Genomic DNA, 19,406 nt, shown 5'->3' with positions numbered 1-19,406 from the left:
GGGAGCCTCCGGGGCTCGCCCAGAAAACGGTGTTTCATTACATTCAACGCTGTTTTTTTAGTGCCCAGTTTTTAATATTTCTGTCCAGAATTTCAATTTCTGTCAAAATTTTGTCTGGGGTAACATGCTGATTCAGGTCGACATCAAAAAGAGGAAATTTCTGAAATTGCACATTTGTTTATATTGTTTCCTCAGCTATTCTTGCTTTAGTTCTTAGTACAGTCTTATTCAATCTGCAGCAGCTTCCAACTCTCTTGCCTTAATTTGTGATTTTTAGTGATTTAGATTTAGTGATTTAGACTTTTTGTTCAAAATTAGAATTTTGTTTAAAATCTCACCAGAGCTAGTTTTACACATGTGGATTAAGGTTACAGTATCAAATTAGAGTATTTTTGCAAATAAACACAGTACTGTACTTTCATATGTTATTCTTCTGAATTTGTTCCCTTAGCTCTTGGTACAGCGTCTTATTCATTCTCCAGCACCTTCCAACACCCTACCCTTATTTATTAGTATAAAAGGTAAAAATGTTTACTTTTTTCTTCAAAATGTTAATTTCCTTTAAAATCTCCAACCCATCCTTCGAATTGACAGTACATTTTAATACTAAGTGCAATAAGTACATTTCCTGACAGCCATATATAGTACATAATTGCACTTATGGGGCTGTTACATTTACCTCCCCATTTTTGGAGAATGAGCTGAAAATCTCAGTAGTGGTAGTTTTACATATGCTGATTAAGGTTACGAGATTAATGAGGAAATTTGTGAAATTAAACATTTGTTCATAGTTTTCATTCAATTGTCTCTTGCCTCTGTTCTTGATACGGAGTTTCAATCAGTCATCGTCAACTTCCAACGCTCTTGCCTTTACTTGCGATTAGGTTTAATTTTGCCTCCTTTTTTTTTTTCATTCAAAATTTTCATATCCTTCAAAATTTCAGCAGAGGTAATTTTAGACATACTAATTAAGGTTGCAAGATCAAACAAAGAAAAATAAATTATGCAGATAAATGTTCTTGCATACTATTCCCTCAATTGCTGCTGCTTGCCATTTTTAGGGCCCAATTTTGAATATTTTCATCCAAATTATTACTTTTACACAAAGCCTGAGGTAGTTTTATAAATGCAGATTCAGGTTAACAGATAAAAAAAAGAAAAGAGGAAATTTCTGAGATTAAATATTTGCTTATAATTTTTCCTCGGTTATTATTTCACTAGTTCTTGGGAGCGAGTCTTATTCAATCTGCAGCAGCTTCCTGCACCTTTGTCTTTATTTGCAACTTTTAGGACCTAATTTAGACTTTTTCCATTCAAAATTTAAATGTCTTTAAAAATCTCTTCTGAGATCATTTTACACATGCTGATTAATGCAGTACTTTAAAAGTTTTTATTGTGATTGTGCACCACTGTGATTGGTTATCGAATTTGTAGCCATTTGCTCAGGTGAATGCGTAACAGCTATAATTTCCTTACCAACAGTGAGTACCATTTGCTATTAAATATGGTGGTACAAAGTGAGTCGCATTTCAGGACTTGCGGGTGATGAGTAAGTTGATGAAAGAGTGCTGGTACCACAATGCAGCTGCTCGACTCACTGCTCTTCGTATCAAGAAAACGCTGGCCAACTTGGGTGCCCATGACGACCTCAAGTGCTGAACCACCCCTCCCCTTCCCCCTGCAAGTAGCGGTGCACTTGTGGGAACATGGTTATGTGATTTAATGTGTTCAAGTATTAACAAATATCGACAGCCTCATGATTGTCCTCACTTTCATGGAAATTAATGATCATGTGGATACATTTGATATATGTGTATGAGTGTGGGTGTGTGCATTTGTCCATGTGTGTATGGATTTGTGCTTGTTTGAATGTATGTTTGTCATCACATAGTGTGGATGGATACACGCACACTCATTTTTCGACTCGCATCAAGCGTACATACATACACAAATGCCATATTATATTATGAGGAAACATAATTAATATGTTTACTAGAAATTTATCGGACATCAAGGGATTACGTGAGAATATTAGATTAATTATGATGCAATCTACAGACTTAAAATGACGCTAACATGCCCAGTGAGGCTTGCGGTATCTTGAGTCTCATTGAGATAGTTGATCCACTAGTTAGAAAAGAACACGAGAGAGACATGTGCAACACTATTCAATTCTTTTTGCTATTGTAGCATATCAGAGACAGGATGTAATTAGAATGGCATTTCGATGTTTCACCATTTGAGAATCAGATGTATTGACTTCTTGTTCGCGACCCAGTACCACAAAATTCACATGTGGGTATTATTTTCTATGACTTCAGGGATTACCTAGCTGCTTGTGTCTCCATTTTATATATTAAAATGCTTGTGTAGCAGAACAGCTGCAAAAGAAATGTGTGTGTTTGTATACACATGTATGTATGTATGTGTGTTATTTGTACATACATTTGTGTCTGTTTACATTTCTTGGTATGTATGTGTGTCACTATACATAATATGTGCATACATATGTTTATATACACATACATTTACCACTGTTAAATTTAATGTATTACTGAGAAGAGTATACATTATTTTTATTTTTATTTGTACCTTTTCTCCTGCAGAAATTTGTGATGCTACTCATAGATCTCCATTAATTTTTATTAATACATTAAAATTGGACTTAGAAAATTCAAAATGGTGCAAAGTGGGGAAAATGTAGATGTTACAAATATTTATATATAAATAAATATGACAAAGGCTTCATATATATATGCAGGTTGTTTATTCCACAAAACTATTTTTTAATCAGTGATCATTTTTCAATTGTTTTGTTTCATGCACTTAAGTTAATGCAATTCCTGAAAAGATTACAAATTAATACAATGTAGTTTACATTTCTTGTCAAGCAGGTTTAGAGGATGCAAGTCATTGGAATGCATGTTAATTTAATTCATATCAAGCTTTATGTTTATACAAAATGGTTATACAGATTTATATATATATATATATATATATATATATATATATATATATATATATATATATATATATATATATATATATATTAATATATATATATATTAATATATATATATTTAAAGCTTTTTATTATTTGTAAACCAGGTTTACTTAGGAACATCGCAGTTTCCTGGAATCGTGTAAGGTTTAGCAAGTCTCAAAATGTGATTGAGATTTGAGCAAGTTTTATTTTAATCACTCAAGTGGTTATTAATTCTTATATTATTGGTACAATTATTTTTGTTACTCAACAGGCCTGTTATTTAAATGTAATATATATACAGTTTGGTGGGTTTGTTTAAAATGTCACCGATTTGAGAATTATTACACATTACAGTATTTAAAAACCTCTTTTATAGTAAATTTTATGTAACACCTCTGCCTTTTTACAAGCCCTTATCATTTTGTAAATAATATAATATATATATATATATATATATATATATATATATATATATATATATATATATATATATATATATATATATATATATATATATATATATATATATATATATATATATATATAATAAAATATGGGTACCACCACTGATGCCTGATGCAGTTATAGTGACCTATATCCTTGGAGAAGGAAATAAAGATCATTCAGAGAAAATTTTGTATTTTGTCTCTGATTTCATGAGTATTTGTTTCTCCTACCACCCCTATTTTTAATTATATACTGTATTGTACAAGGTTACATGACTGCAAATTGCTTAACACTGACTTTCAAACATCATTACCATTGCAAGTAAAATGAAAACAAAAAGGATTCATTAGTGGATATTACAAACCAACTTGGAGCTTATAGCAAGTCAAACACCTCCGAGGCTTTATATGTGCCTAAGAGGCAGAAGGCATCTCTCTTTTGAACTGTGACATTGAGGCACTGGAACAGAAACTTGTCATTGTTTGGTCTTTTGTAACCCTAATTAGTTTGTCGGCCTGTTCTAAAGCAGTGTGCCAGACCTCTGTATATGATGGCTTTCTGCATTTCTTTGATAGCAGCAGTGCCACTTCCTTTGATTACACTGTATTGAAGGTAGGTACTAGCCAGTGTAGAGGCACTTGTGTAGTCCTACACTACTACTACTAGCTAGCTGTCCTTACAGGCACATTTCTGAATGTTGTTGGGTGTGTGTACACCATATGTATGTGTGTACATTTTATTTATTTATTTATATATATATATATATATATATATATATATATATATATATATATATATATTATATATATATATATATATATATATATATATATATATATATATATATATATATAATATATATATATATATATATATATAAAAATAAATAAATAATCCAGGCAGTTGGCCATGACAAGGCTCCTCTTGATGGTGTCATTGACTTCCTTGTGTCTTGCAATCTTTCCCTGAGATTTAAGACTTGTCAGACTATGATGGCTGTATTGGTCTACTAATGCACTTCTGCAGATGCACCTGTGTTCACTGAGGATATGGGTGGCAAGGCAAAGGGCTACACCAATACGAAGAGCGTTGTGATTAAGACGAGTTCTCAGGTCAAGTTGGGTACAGCAAATAAAAATCCATGGCGTGAAGGGCTGTTTCTGCTCGGAAGCGGGCTTTGTTGTTCTCAACAGATGTATTTTCAAGTATTGTTGAGGCAATCTTCTCCATTATGGGACTATTCCAGTGAGCCGGTCTGTGATCTTTTGGGGCTGGTGTTCGGTGTGAGGGGGGTGTCCCACTGACTGGCTCTTTCAATGAGCTTCAGATTGTGAACTTCTACCGAGTCTCTTATGTGTTCTGATAGTATCTTCCCTACTAATTCGTTGGCAGTGATGCACGAGGATAAAAATACTGCTATTGCTGCCTGTGTTGGTTTTCATATACCTATTGCCCCAAGCCTGACTTGTAGTGTTGGAGGGTTGGTCACACTGTCATCTAAGTCTACATTGAATGCCTTCCTTAATACTGACTTCAAGAGCTCATTCTATTGACTCGTATTGGCAGTTAAAAGTGGGTGCACACTTTACACAGTATGTTAGTCTGGGTAAGGTGAGGTACCTTACGAGAAGGTACTGTGCATCATGGGATTCCAAGTCCCATATTCTCTCTTCCATCCTCCTTAGGGCATTGAAGTTTTCCTCGGGGATTACATCAATGATACAGCAACTCAAAGACGCTCTAAGAAGTGTGCTGTCAGTGGGTTTAGTGACTGAGGCTTCTGGTAAAGATTATTTCACTGCATTAACTACTACTATGTTGGATGAAATTATATAACACATGGAGGGGTTAAGGACACGACCCAAGTTCTCCCCTGGAACTTCACCAGCTGTAGGTCTGCATGCAGTGTCTGTGCTTGCATCTAGTGTACCGAAGATTCATCTTTACAGTGCCACGAAATGACCAATATATCAATGTAGCTCGGGGCAAATTGGCGGTCTGATTACTTTCGGTTGATGCTAGCGTTTAGTAATAAAGAAAAATTATAATCCTGCTCTACATATTTTTCAATTCAAATAAATAACAAATTTTAGTGCAATGTATTTTATTTTTTCCAATCGGTTGAGGTCTTATTTCATACCGATAGTGAGTTGGCACTTGATTGGTGAAGCCTGGGTTGTATGATACAGTACTGTCATTAGTCACCAGTCATACAGACATGAGTTATCAAAGGCAGCCATTACATTCACGGCTAGTCATCAGTCAAGCCACAATGACTTGGACAATTTTAGTGATCATAACTATGTTTTCAAAATTTTAGACGTTACATTGGTCATACTATGTTTGCAGGTTTAGTGACACAAAATATTTTATATATGACATCAGTTAAATTTTGTAATTTGTATGAATTTCTTTACTTTGTTTTGTTTGGTTTTTTGTTTCAATTTAGATGAGCTTTTTTGATGGCTACTTTAAATTTGGAATGAATTTCAGTTGATGCACACATAGTATTTGACCAATAAAAGATGCATGAAATGATCACTTTCTATGATTTGTTTTGGTTTTCCTTTTAATAGTAAACATGTATTAAATCAAAGAAACTACCCAGACTGTCACACAGGTACGTCAGGTGAAAGGAAAGCACCTCCACTGAACAAACCCTGAACCCTGGCCATAAATACATAGCTGGGAAAGGCATAAGTGAGAACAATCGAGCAACCAAAGCTAAGCATACAACTGGCAAAAGTGAAAGCTCCAGCACACACACACATGGAGCAGGGCTAGAAGCAATTGCAGTAAGCTAAACAATACGGTTAACTACTACTCACTACATCAACAAGCCTTGGAAGGGTGTAGACAAAATTGTGTGCTACCCATGAGCAAGGAGAGACTTGAGTCAGCTTGTAGTGAAAGAACCCGAGCATCTCGGATCAGGCATCTCTGGTGGGGGCGGGGAAAGTGTAGGCTGACTACCAAGAAAAGGAATTGGCCCATAGTCAGGGAGAATGTGGGGGAACATAAATCACAATCATGAAGGAGTAGGAAAGAATAATAAAGCATTGGTCACCATGGCACAGTTGTTTGAAGGATAGTAAATGCCATTTGGCATAAGTGTGAAGCAGAGGAGGGGACCCAGAGGCTCTGACCAGGTGAGTGTGTGAAGGCGGGGTCTGGCTGGGATCCTCAATAACCTTGGTTGCTACCTGCTGGGGATCTGGTGCATCATGGTTAAGGTACTTACTCCATGGTAATTATTGTTTGCATTCATACCCCTAGTGTTCTTAATTTTCATCAAGCAAAGACTTATGTCGTGCTTAAGCTTTATTTGATGTTTTTTTTTCCGTTTCGGGTTGATCACTGATCCCTAAGCTCCTTTTACCTTATAGGGAGAGCCATATTCTAATCCTGGCACCCAGTAGGCAAGGGTGCATCTCAGATCCCTGGTGAATCTTGCTAAGGCGTGACTAAACCGCTGCTTAGCTTGGAGAGTTAATGAGAGCCCCCACCAGAAAAGGACAATTCATAACATTCAATTCTTCATTTTTACAACAAATAAAAAACATTTGAAGAAAATGTTAATCACACAACAGCAGAGATGTTGGTCCCAATTCAAATGCAGTTAATTTAAATGGTTAATTTAAATTATTATATTTCTTTGGCATCCTTGTTTTCCATGAGGTACTTTGTTTTAGTACAAGTATTCTAGTTCCAGATTTGTCTCTTAGCCTTAATATGAAGAATAATTATTGCATAATAAAAAATATTTTCACATTAAAAAATTGGTGTATGTTGTCATTCTGTGGAGTATGTACAGTATGTATGTAACCCATGTAACAAAATTATAAGTCAGTTCACATTTAAATGTAGATTTAATATAAAAATGAATCATAGCAGCAGCATTTACTGTTTGTTTTAAGTTAATTAAATTTTGTTATAAATCTTGTACTTTTTACATTTTTGACAAAGAGATGTAATACAGTGGTACCTCAGCTTACCAATTTAATCCGTTCCCACAGATGGTTCCTAACCCGAAAATTCATAAACCGAAGCGAATATTCCCATAAGAAATAATGTAAGTTGAATTAATCTGTTCCACACTCCCAAAAATATTTACTTCAAAGTAAGTTTTAAACCTAATTTAAATAAATCTTTAGTACTAAAGTATGTACAAGTTATTACTTACTTTTATTGATGACTCTTGTTGGCGTATGGAAGACGGGGGAGGAGGAGAGATGTTAGTGTTTGGAAGGGAAGTGTCCATCCATTATACCATCAGGCAGTGATGACTTCTTTGGGAGTACTCTCTCCTACGTTTTGCAGGAGTACCACTAGGACCTGGTTGTGGCTCACTGCTTGCTTGTCTTGCTAAGAATCTGTCTTAAAGACACTTTTTTTTTCCTTACATTTTAATACTGTACTTGGATGTAGTGAAACATCACATTGTCATTTAAAAGGTCTATGCAACGGCTTGCTTCAGATTTATCTGGATGAGGTTTTTCAACAAAACTTTGCAGTTCTTCCCATAATTCACACATTTTCTTAATGAGGAAGGAACATCCTCTACTGCCTCTACTCACAACTATTTTCTTAGGTTGAACCTTACCACTGACTTTCTTGGGACCCATGGCGAGATATAAATAATAATTACTTCTATGTTCAAATACCCAAAAATCCGAAAAACAGTGAAATTCTGTACAAAGAATTCAGGCGCGATTGTCACTAGGCGGGAGGCACTGGTAAACTGAGGTGCGGTCACCATGCCACCACACGCTAGGTTGTCCATATGCATATCAATAAACTACGTTACCGAAGGCAAAGTTCATAATCTGATTAGGATTTTACGAAGAAATTGGGCTCATAACCCGAAATGTTCGTAAAGAGGGGCATTCGTAAGCAGAGGTGTCACTGTTTTTTAATGAGTATTTCATGCCGATTGTTAAGGGGGAGATATTTATAAGTGAGATTTCATTTGTGAAGTTGTTCAGTGGCGCCTCGATTAACGAATTTAATCCGTTCTGGCACCGAGCTCGTCATGTAAAATGCTCATCTTGCGAAACATCAACACTGTCGTCGGAGGCGTCCAAGAACCAGCGGGAATACGAGGAAGCACCATGTGGTTTGCTCGATAATCAAGTGAAGGCTCATCAATTGAGACAAATTTTCTGCACGTGGCTCGCTCGTTACTCAAAATGCTCGTAACTGGAGTCGCTCGTCACTCGAGGTTCCACTGTATGTGTAAATGAAGCTTCATTTGTGCAGTTTGATGTGTAAGTGAAGCTTCATTTGTGCAGCTGGATGTGTAAGTGAAGCTTCATTTGTGCAGCTGGATGTGTAAGTGAAGCTTAATTTCACCTTGAAGCTTAATGAACACCTTCTCTAGAAGAGCCTTCACAAGTCCCCCCCTCCCCATTTTTATGTCGGGATCTGATACAGAACCAACTCTGTCATCTCCAGCAATAAGACAGTGCTACTTTTATGTCTGCATGACCAGGGTGCCATGTAACTGATCCACGCTGCCCCAGTCAGGAGTCTCTCTATCAGTGAAGTCCTACTGTGTATTCTCTTGACTTTTTCATATTTGTATGAAGGAACTTACCATTAATTTAAGTTCTAAGGCATGACTTGATATGTCAAATAGCAACAATTAGACAAAAAATTGTTGCATGAATACCAAGGACCCTTTACCATAGAAATTAAATTAAAAATAATCAACCACTCTGGGAAGAGGTAAATGCCAACACATATCTCACATGTTAAGAGGCTGGGATATGGAAGAAAATTTAAAATCTGACATTAGAGCATGGGGGAAAAATAACCTTATGATTTCTCCTTTATTAATATCGCTCCAAATAAGTTTTTAATTATTTTTTTTGTAGGTGGGTGTAATCTTAGGAAAAGAAGTTAGTATCATGGGAAAGCCATTATTCATAGTTAAAACAAAATTGTATGCTCTATTTTCATATTAAGTTTCATGCATTTTTGCCCACTTGGAGACATGGCTCTTCTGTTGGAAATATGGCTTTGAGGCTAAGACATGGGAAATATTGGAAATGCAAGAGAAAAAACTGTACAGCTAGGTTCTCTTCCTAGATGTTTATGTATGACAGGTCAGACTTTAGATTTTTCATGGTAAACTTTCCCTACAGAGTATGGTAGAAAAGGTGTGAATGGTAACTTTTTATAATTTTGCTTAAATGAATTTTGGAGATGTCACTGCATTATCAAGGACAAGACTCAAATTTTAGCAAGCTAGTAACAATAAAGACCAATCTTTGCCACCCATATTAAAGATGGCTCAATAGAGATTTCCATCATTCAATGTAAATAAAAAAGAATTTCATATATTTCCCTCCCAATATTTTTAATATGGTGATTTTTGGTGGCCCGGTAATACTTAAGTCCACATTTATAACGCTGTGCCTAAGGAAAATCTGGTTAACATTCTGAACAGCCGAGTTTATGAATACAGTACGGGTACGTCTGAAGTGCATCCTGTTAGTAAGTTGGGGACTGCCTGTACTGTATGTGATACTTGTACTCTTCTGTCCAAAGAGAAGTAAGCTTTCTTTAATTACAATTTATTTTAGTAGCCTATTGATCTTTTCAAGATCATGACAAGACAGTACATATAAAACTGAAATGTTATAAATATATTGTATTTGATGGTGATGATAACAAATGTATTAAATACAGTACTGTATTTATAAAGTATGCCTGAACAAAACCTAAGTGCATGTGTCTGTAGCATTACCAATTGGGAGTTGCATGTTTGCTTCTTCCTTCAGTGTAGTAAGGTGAATGTTTCTATCCAATCAGTCACTTAATAGCAGATGCCAATTTCATCAACAACAGTCGTGAATTAATGAGTGGGTTTGTAAACGGTACTACTTGACCAGATAATAGAAGGGGCCTCTCTACTGACATGTCTAAATGAATGGGTGGGGGTTGGAAATGTACCTGTCCCATCTTGAAAATGACTAGGAAATTCTCTCTTCTCCAATGTCTCATTGACTAATGGGCTGCTGCTTCCCTAGTTTTATTTAAAACAATGTTATAATTTTAAGGTACAATGGTAGTAGTAGTAGTAGTATGTATCTTGTATTCTGTAGTTTATTATATGTCTACCACATAGTAATGTTATAATTGTACAACATTTTTGTTTTTCTGTAGTTGTTGGTGGGTAATTAAGGGTGCAAAAGTTCTTTCTAACAGGGTAGTAATCAAAATACAAACCTTTCATTAATGTACTTTCCAAAAATTATACAGCACTTAGAATCTTTCTTCAGTCATATCTTTTAGATAAGAAATGTTGACCAAACCACACATTAAAAATTGAAGAGACGATGGCGTTTCAGTCTGTCCTGGACCGTTATTAAGTCGATTATCACAATTGATAATGGTCCAGGACGGCCAAAAGGTCGTCATCTCTTCAATTTCTAGTGTGTGGTTTGGTCAACATTTTTCAGCCACGTTATTGTGACTCTTCATCTGCAAAGAAGAAACGTGTTTTTTACAAGTATTTTCTATCTGTTACAAAATTTTATTGCTATTACTTAATTACATATTTAATTTGCTAATATATCATCCGTGACACTTGAAATCTTAAAATTTGTGCTTGTGCAATTGACGATACTTTTTTCCCTATGCTATATAGATGACATTATCATTAGTACTGATAATTTATTTTGTTCAACAAACTTCATATAACAGTAATGTGATACATAGAGTACTGTATGTGAAAATAGTATTTTCATTTTCCTAAAATATACTTATTGTCAATATGTGAGTTGTAAGTGATTTCAAATTGTAGATACAAAAAAATTATTATTCAACATGCATTATTGTTGATCTCAATTTAGTGCTCTCCTCTTGTATTGTTTTAATGACTCCTGTCCTGTCTTGGGCCTCTTGTATTGCTTGAACCACTATCCTGTCCTGGCACTTGGGCATCTGTCATAATAAATAAATTGCAGTTTGCTTATATGCACATTGTGTTGTCGTTCAGAAAAAGGTAATATTTAAGTAAAATGGTAGAATGATCCTTGGTATCAATTAATGTCCTTGCATTCAGATAGGAAAAAAGGAAGGAAACTTTTTAAATCAAATTAATATATGTTTTGTTACAAGTGAGTACGAGTGTACTCACTTAGTTGTTCTTTGTCTCTTTGTCCCGCCTCTCAACTGGCTTATAGGTTCCTGAGGCTATTTATCATATCTACATTGGACTCTTATCATATCTACATTTGAAACTCTGTATGGAGCGTGTGTGTGTGATGATTCCTCCTTGTCAATTTGGTCGATTCCTATTAGAATTTTGTATGTGGTGATTATATCACCTCTTTCTTCTTGTGTGTGTGGGTGTGTCAATGGAAAGTGTGAAGATGACAAGTGTCCTGGCTTCTAGTGAGAATGGGAAGAGAAGGGAGAATATATTTTCATTTATATGAAAGCAGTAAACCTTAAGCAGTAAGGCTGCTTACTGTGCATCATTCATTTTATACTAGAGGAATTGAAGTTTACAATTGGCTTAGTTTCATGGGGCGCTAAGATGGCATGGATAATTAAAGAGTCTGTGATTTATTTTAGTTCTTAAATGAGGCCAAAGATATTTGGATATTTTATATTATTATTTATATATTTTTTACTGTATGATATTTTGTGGAATATTCAACCTTGTATTTTCTGAAAAGAATTTCAATCATGCACCTAAGTGTTCCAAAACAATTGATAATGTGAAATAGAAATACAAATATATTATGATGACCAAACCACACATCAGAAAAAGGAGAAACGATGTTTTGGTCCATCCTGGACCATTATCAATTTAGTAAGTTTAGTTCATTTATTATGCACCCCATAACCATCTTGTGGGGCAGTAGTGGAAAGGGTTACAGAGGCACATAATGGGCTAAAATAACCACCTAAATGAATTGTGGGGTTCAGTCACTGAACCCCACAATTCATTTAGCTGGTTAAGTTACAATCACTCGGTTACTACCTACAGTTAACGAACTGAGGATAGTTTGATATATCCCCCACTATCCATTATCAAGTCATGTGATGTCATCACACGACTTGATATTGATCCTGGACAGACCAAAACGTTGTCATTTCCCCATTTTCTGATGTGTGGTTTGGTCATGGTATTTTCAGCCGCAATATTGTGACTTCATTGGTATACATACTGTATATATTAAGTCACTCATCGATTGTTTTTATTTCAATTAAAATTTGCTTGTAACATTATGTGCAAAATCAATGCACATTTGACTATGTGACTTGCTGAGAAATATTTTAATGTGATTTTCAGGATAGACAGAGCAATTAGTCTATAGTCTTGACTAATTATTATTAGTTATTTTTTTTAAGTTATTAGGTAATGCTTCATGATGGTAATGGGGCATCAAGGAATTTAGGACAGTTCATGGAATTATGTTTTAATATTTTCATTAGGCATCCAAACAAGGGAAAACCATTTGTATTGAATTGAACTCTGTATATAAAGCTAAAACAAAGCTTTTATTTCTTATTTCTGCTGAAAGCAATGCAGTTAGTAGTGTTTATTGTAGATCATTTTGGATATGTTTACTTAAGAAACAGTGTTGAGAACCTTAAGTAAAGGTACTGTGCAAATCTTGTCCCAGTATCCAGTCTTCTCGCTTATTTGATTGACAAGGTATTGTTCAATCTTAATATTTGTATATTTCATTGTAGCTAAGGGTTATGTTTTTACTTGGTGAATAGTAATTACATGCTCTACATGAGCTGTAGTTTTTTTCTTTCTCTTCCAGTGTGTACAGTGGTTTATTAGGTTCATTTAAACAAAGTTACCATTGGTTTAAAATTTTAATTGTTATTTACAGTATTACTGGTACCTCCAAAAATAGATTTTCATATGCAGCATATACAGGTACTTTATAAAACATGGCTGCTGTTGAAGTATTGCTGTGGATTTATATATGGTGAAAATCTTTCACAACAGCAAGGTAGGATAATAAAGCAAAGAACAAGTTGTTAGTTACCTGTGGTAAAGTAGTAGTTGTGTACTACGTATTATTGTTACGAAAATTAATAGGTTAAAAAAAATATTATCACAATTAACAAGCGGCAATGTTGATTGGGTTAAAAACATGCTAAGAATATTGTCAAGCAGTTTGGAAATGCCTTGATTGAGTGAGGATTTAAGTAAGGTGTGATATTAGGCCTTACTGGCATTACTTCAGGTATAAGACTGCTGTAACTAATTAGTGATCTATTTCATCGTATTCAGATACCCATTTATGTGAACATATTTTTGTTCAGAGCTGCACATTCATATTTCTAAAAAAAAAAAAAAAAAAGATCCTTACTAATTATTGAGGGAAATATTCATGTGATTTTCTTGAATTATTTTGTGTATATATGTTTTGCAGTAATTCCAGGTCTTGTGTTTGACCCGAGTTACCATCATTCCAATTTGAGAATTTTCACATGTCATATTTGTACAGTGTTGTAGAATGAGCAAAGCTTTATTGATTATTATTAATTGTTTATGATAATGTGAGAATATCTCTTAGACCCTATAAACTTTCATATGAGATGGTTTTGATTAGTTTTATTATGTCACATAAGTATTCACAACTGAAAATTCAGAAAAGCTTTATTCATAAATGTTCTAGTTATTTGAGAATACATACCTATTCACCTATAAACTCTGAGGTGTTTACTGTTAGTGAATTAGATTTGTATGGAGGAAAATTGATTGCAAGTGGCTTGTAATTTTTAGTTTTTCATGCCTCCTCAGTCTTGACACTTTGCTGTTCTTTTTCATCCAATTTTGTGACATGTGGCCACAATGTCACAAATGATTGTGTAGTAGTTACATATGACAAAGCCTAGCAGGTTTGATATAATTGAATTGTTTTCTCCATATGAGAGATTTGTGGGGGAGGGAAGTATGTCAAATCTACCACCACTGCCCTCGGTTATATGATAGAAGAGTGCATGATAATGACAGCACACTTTACAATGGCAGACTAAAGCCCATTAGAAAGAAGTGAACTCTCATTCCATGAAACTCTAGTTACGTAATGATGTGCACTTGCTGAGCCAAGAAAATTAATAAGAGTAGATCAATCCCTTACTGTATAAAAGCAGTGAAGTGGATATCTTGCATTTTTAACCCTTTTGCTACAAGTACAATCCATGGCTGTGTTTTTTCTAATTTAAGTCCACACAGTGTGGATACCATCCATGGATGTTAGAATATGTGGGAACTTGTTTCACAATTCACCAGATGTAAGATTTAAGCCTCTGGTTGCCAGAGGTCTCTAGGGACTAAGTGGCCAAGTTAAGAAAAATATTTAAGCCTTCACTGCTTGCAGAGTCTGTGGAGAAAATAAATGTCACTTGCTGCTATCTGCCCATAACAATAGAGCTCTTGAATGAACTTGTGAAAACACATAACGATTGTCAGTGATGCAAATACAGCAGATACAGTATATCCATTATGGTGATGGGGTATTGGGGGCCACCACACCACTGCCTACATGTATTTATTTTATTTTACCAAGTCCTAAGGCAGCTATATCTTTTGGGGAAAGTGTCTGAGCTACGTGGTGGTTCAGCCAAACCTTAGCGAGATGCTCCAGGCCTCTTGAGGGCCCAAAATTATCTACTGGGTGCAAGGACCAGAATCTGGCTCTCTACAAAACTGAGGGAAGCTTAAAAATTAGCTATCAACTCAACTCAAAAAAACACCAGAAAGCACATGACTTATTCTAAGCCTACAACAGATGAAGCAAAAGCCTATAATTCTTTGCCTATTTTTCCCTAACTTGCTATTTTCACTGTTAATTCATGATAATTTTTGTTTTATTTTATCAATAATTCCTCACTGAGGAGAGGATTACCCTAAGAATGATGTAGCAAAAGGGTTAAATATGATCAATTATGGGCCATATTAGTTTAGAATTTTGATTTTACTAGCTGTATAGAATATTCTTAAAAATGTTGCTTAATTTCAGATCTATTTACCAAGGCATGATTTAATATGAAATTAAAAATGTTTATTTTATCATTTTATAATTACAAAATAAATTATTATTACAGAAATATTTCACATAATGGAATTATAAGCACTTACCAGACTTGACTTAAAAAGTCATTTTGTCATGCCTAGTTATTATGTTTAACATTTGTTTGATTTCTTGACCTTTGGTATTCATTTCACAAGTTCTCTAGAATAAAAAGCCTTTTTACTGTGATAACAATGGCCAGTGTCATATGATGTGTATTTTGTTCAAGTATGAATATGATCTCATTCTGAATATCTTTACAAGTTCAGCTTGTCAGCAGGAAAAAATTGAGTGCTGTGTCAAATACAGTGGTGGATTTAAGTGAACATTGCAACAAGGGTGAAGGTCATATTCATTATATCTCAAGAATAAGAGCTTATCTAACTTTATTAATATGTATATTTAATGCAACTCAGTTTTTATGTTAAATGTATCAGATACTAGGTCATATAAAATAAGAAAGTTGATACATAACAAAAATAGTTTAGTAGTTACTGTCTTATACTTTTAAATCTGTTGGGAAAATTGCTCTTGTCATGTGCACCAGGACCACACCTTAAAACTCAGACAATACACTTACCTAGTTTAAGGGGTTTAACAGATAAAGATCAGTCCACTGAAAACAACATAAGGTATATTGAATCCTAATGAAGTTTCTATTCATTGAGCCTATTTGTTTTAGATGAGAAGACTCCCTAAGAAGATGTCTTAGGGAGTCTATTGCATGCCTATTTAGAAAAAAAGATGTACCATAGTGGTCTGTAGAAGAAGACTGTGGATGTGCACCCAAGAGCTTTATATGGTTAACCATTTATCATCACCAGTGTGTTCGCGTTGGTTACTGTAATATTGTTTGAGTATACTGGTGGTTACCCTTTAACATTTTCCCAGTGCATCCTTGTATGCTCCTGAAGCTTTTTTCTTGTGGGTCAGTTTTTGTGTGTACTTAACTCAATAAAAGCTACCTCTGTGTTAAGTCTGTACCTCAGCTTAGAAAAAAAGTTTTGAAACAAGATGTGTTTTTATTATTGTACAAGGTCAGTGCTGTATTTTATTTACAAATTTTATTGTATTATTTTATATGCAGTTTTTAACACATCTTGTTAGTAAATAATGTTTGGGTTGGGTGGCACTGCTTGTAGTTTTACTACTTGACCCCATAGCCACTTATTTGGGTCATTGTGGTAATAAAAATGCTATTAGAATACAATCTGCATACCAGTTATGCTCCACAAGGCAGACACAGAGGTACTGCTTGTAGTGCACCATGTAGAACACACGTTGCCCCCCATCAGTTTAGCAGGACTTTGAAACTGCCTACCACAGGCAAGTACACTTACAGCCCACTGGTAAGTTTACTGCTTGGGACACTGCTGGATTAATTATGCTTTTGCAAATAAACATAAAGGTGGTTGCTTATAGGAGGATCCTCTGCTCATACAATGAAAGATGTATGATATTCAGGTAGCTATGTTTGTTGGTGTGTTAACTCGGCATCAGTGTTGCACCGAAGGTTTGATCAGGACAGCTTTTCATGGTGCCCTTGGGAAAATCCACACATTACTGGGTGGATTTGTGAATATCCATGGATGTGTTTTTTTTATGTAAGTCCACACAGTGTGGATACCATTCCTGGATGTTAGAATATGTGGGAACTTGTTTCACAATTCAACAGATGTAAGATTAAGCCTTTTGTTGCCAGAAGTCTCTAGAGACTAAGTGGCCAAGGTATATATGTTGTATCTAATAATACCAGAATGCACTTTTTGAATTAGTATGTAAGGCCTGATTTGTCTAACAGGCAGAGTGGTTTTCATTATTAAAAAAAAAGAAGTTCAAATTGGTTTATTTGAATTAATATTATTAGCCTATTATATAATGAACATGAATTACTGACTTAGCTATGTTAGGATAGGTTGGGTTAGGTAGGTTAGGTTTGGTCATAATTCTACATTGGTTTTAACTCCAATTAAAACAAGAAAAATCATATGTAATACTGTATGATGGAATGCTTTATCATTTCATAAGAAAAAATTAAAACTATTTAATTTCAGGAAAACTAGGCTTGTTAGGCAAATTGGGCCTTGCTAGTACTAAGGCATTCTGGCAATTACGTACAACATACATACACACACATACATACATACATACGTATATATATATATATATATATATATATATATATATATATATATATATATATATATATATATATATATATATATATATATATATATATATATATATATATATATATATATATATATATATATATATATATATATATATCAACATGCATGCTGAGAGAACTATCAGTAATGTGTAGATTAGCTTTTAAGATATAAAGCCCTTTGAAACCAGTGTTACAAGTGTCCTTTTTATTGATTGTACAAAGAAAATGGGTATCGAGTTTTAATTTATAGGACACAGCAAGAACTTTTTTTTTTTTAATTTTGTGAATGAAATAAGTTTTGTTATTGAATTGCTTTGTTGCCTAAATGGTCTTTAGGTTTAAAAATTCAGCACCTTTACACTTTTGGAACATTATTGTGCATATTAGGTTGTAAATTATGTTTGAGGTGGGACATGTTGGGTGGGTATATTCTGTATTCAGTACTGTATCTTTTGGCTTAGCAGTCATGGAATATGTTTTAAGTTCCAGAAGCTCTGCTTGTAAGTTTTACGGTTGGAAGTTTGGCCTAGGAGGGCAAGGTATTTAACACTGTGCTGAGCATGCCTCATGCTTCTCAGAGCTGTATATTGCATCTAGCGTCCTCTCGTTAATATTATCATCATTATTATTATTACTAGTCATCAGATTATGCCTTTGAAAGGTAATACATCACTTGGATAACTGTATGGATCATGTGCAGTTTTTCTCACTGTACTGTTTGTTAAATACAAATATTTTATGATACATTTTTTCCTTCTTTATCCTATTATCTGTAGTATTTATCATATTCTTAAAGCACTTTTATTAATTTAGTGTAAATATATAAAAAAGGGATACAGTACAGTATATATATATATATATATATATATATATATATATATATATATATATATATTGGATTTTTTGCATTTTTTTTTGTGGGGGGAGGGATGTCAGTCTGGTGTTGACAACAGCCTTGATCGACTATGGATTTTCCGCATATATATATATATATATATATATATATATATATATATATATATATATATATATATATATATATATATAATATATTTATATGTATATATATATATATATATATATATATATATATATATATATATATATATATATATATATATATATATATATATATTTATATGTATATATATATATATATATATATATATATATATATATATATATATATATATATATATATATTTATATGTATATATATATATATATATATATATATATATATATATATATATATATATATATATATATATATATATATATATATATATATATAAATATATATATATAAATATATAAGACCCACCAACAAAAACATTCTAAATTCGCCAAGAAATAATTCAAATTGCTAATTGAAAATACCAAATCTGCCAACATAAAATTTCCAAGTACGCCAGCGACAAATTTCCAAGGCCGCCAATAAAAAATTCCAAATACTATACAGTACGCCAATAAAATAATAGATCAGCCAACAAAAATTATAAATGGGCTTACAAAAAAAATCCAAATGAATCAACAAAAACTTCAAAATGCACTAACAAAAAACTTTAAATCCACCAACAAAAACATCCAAACCTGCCATGCCATGATTTTTTATTTTTTTTTGTTGGCGGATTTTGATTTTTTTTCTAAATTTAAATAATTTATTTCAAAATACTTATCAAGTATTTTAATTAAAATTTGTTTAGGTATTTAATTAACATAATTGTAAACAACAATAATAAAG

At 33.6% G+C, this 19,406-nt stretch overlaps 1 protein-coding gene across 8 annotated transcripts in view; it reads left to right on the top strand.

Annotated features, from left to right (window-relative positions):
• Positions 1-18,408, top strand: part of babo (TGF-beta receptor type-1 babo) — an 83,951-nt gene extending 65,543 nt beyond the window's left edge. For all 8 annotated transcript variants that reach the window (XM_045746398.2, XM_069328254.1, XM_045746393.2 and 5 more), the window contains one exon: positions 1,534-18,408. In XM_045746398.2, coding sequence (XP_045602354.1) covers positions 1,534-1,659 — 126 coding nt within the window. In that variant the 3' untranslated portion in view covers positions 1,660-18,408. The remainder of the gene's footprint in view (positions 1-1,533) is intronic.
• Positions 18,409-19,406: the final 998 nt, after the last annotated feature.

Source organism: Procambarus clarkii, chromosome 21, assembly GCF_040958095.1.
Source record: "Procambarus clarkii isolate CNS0578487 chromosome 21, FALCON_Pclarkii_2.0, whole genome shotgun sequence".
NCBI classification, from domain to species: Eukaryota; Metazoa; Arthropoda; class Malacostraca; order Decapoda; family Cambaridae; genus Procambarus; species Procambarus clarkii.
The sequence above is the reverse complement of the archived record's forward strand: the minus strand, read 5'-3'. Positions and strand labels throughout refer to the sequence as shown.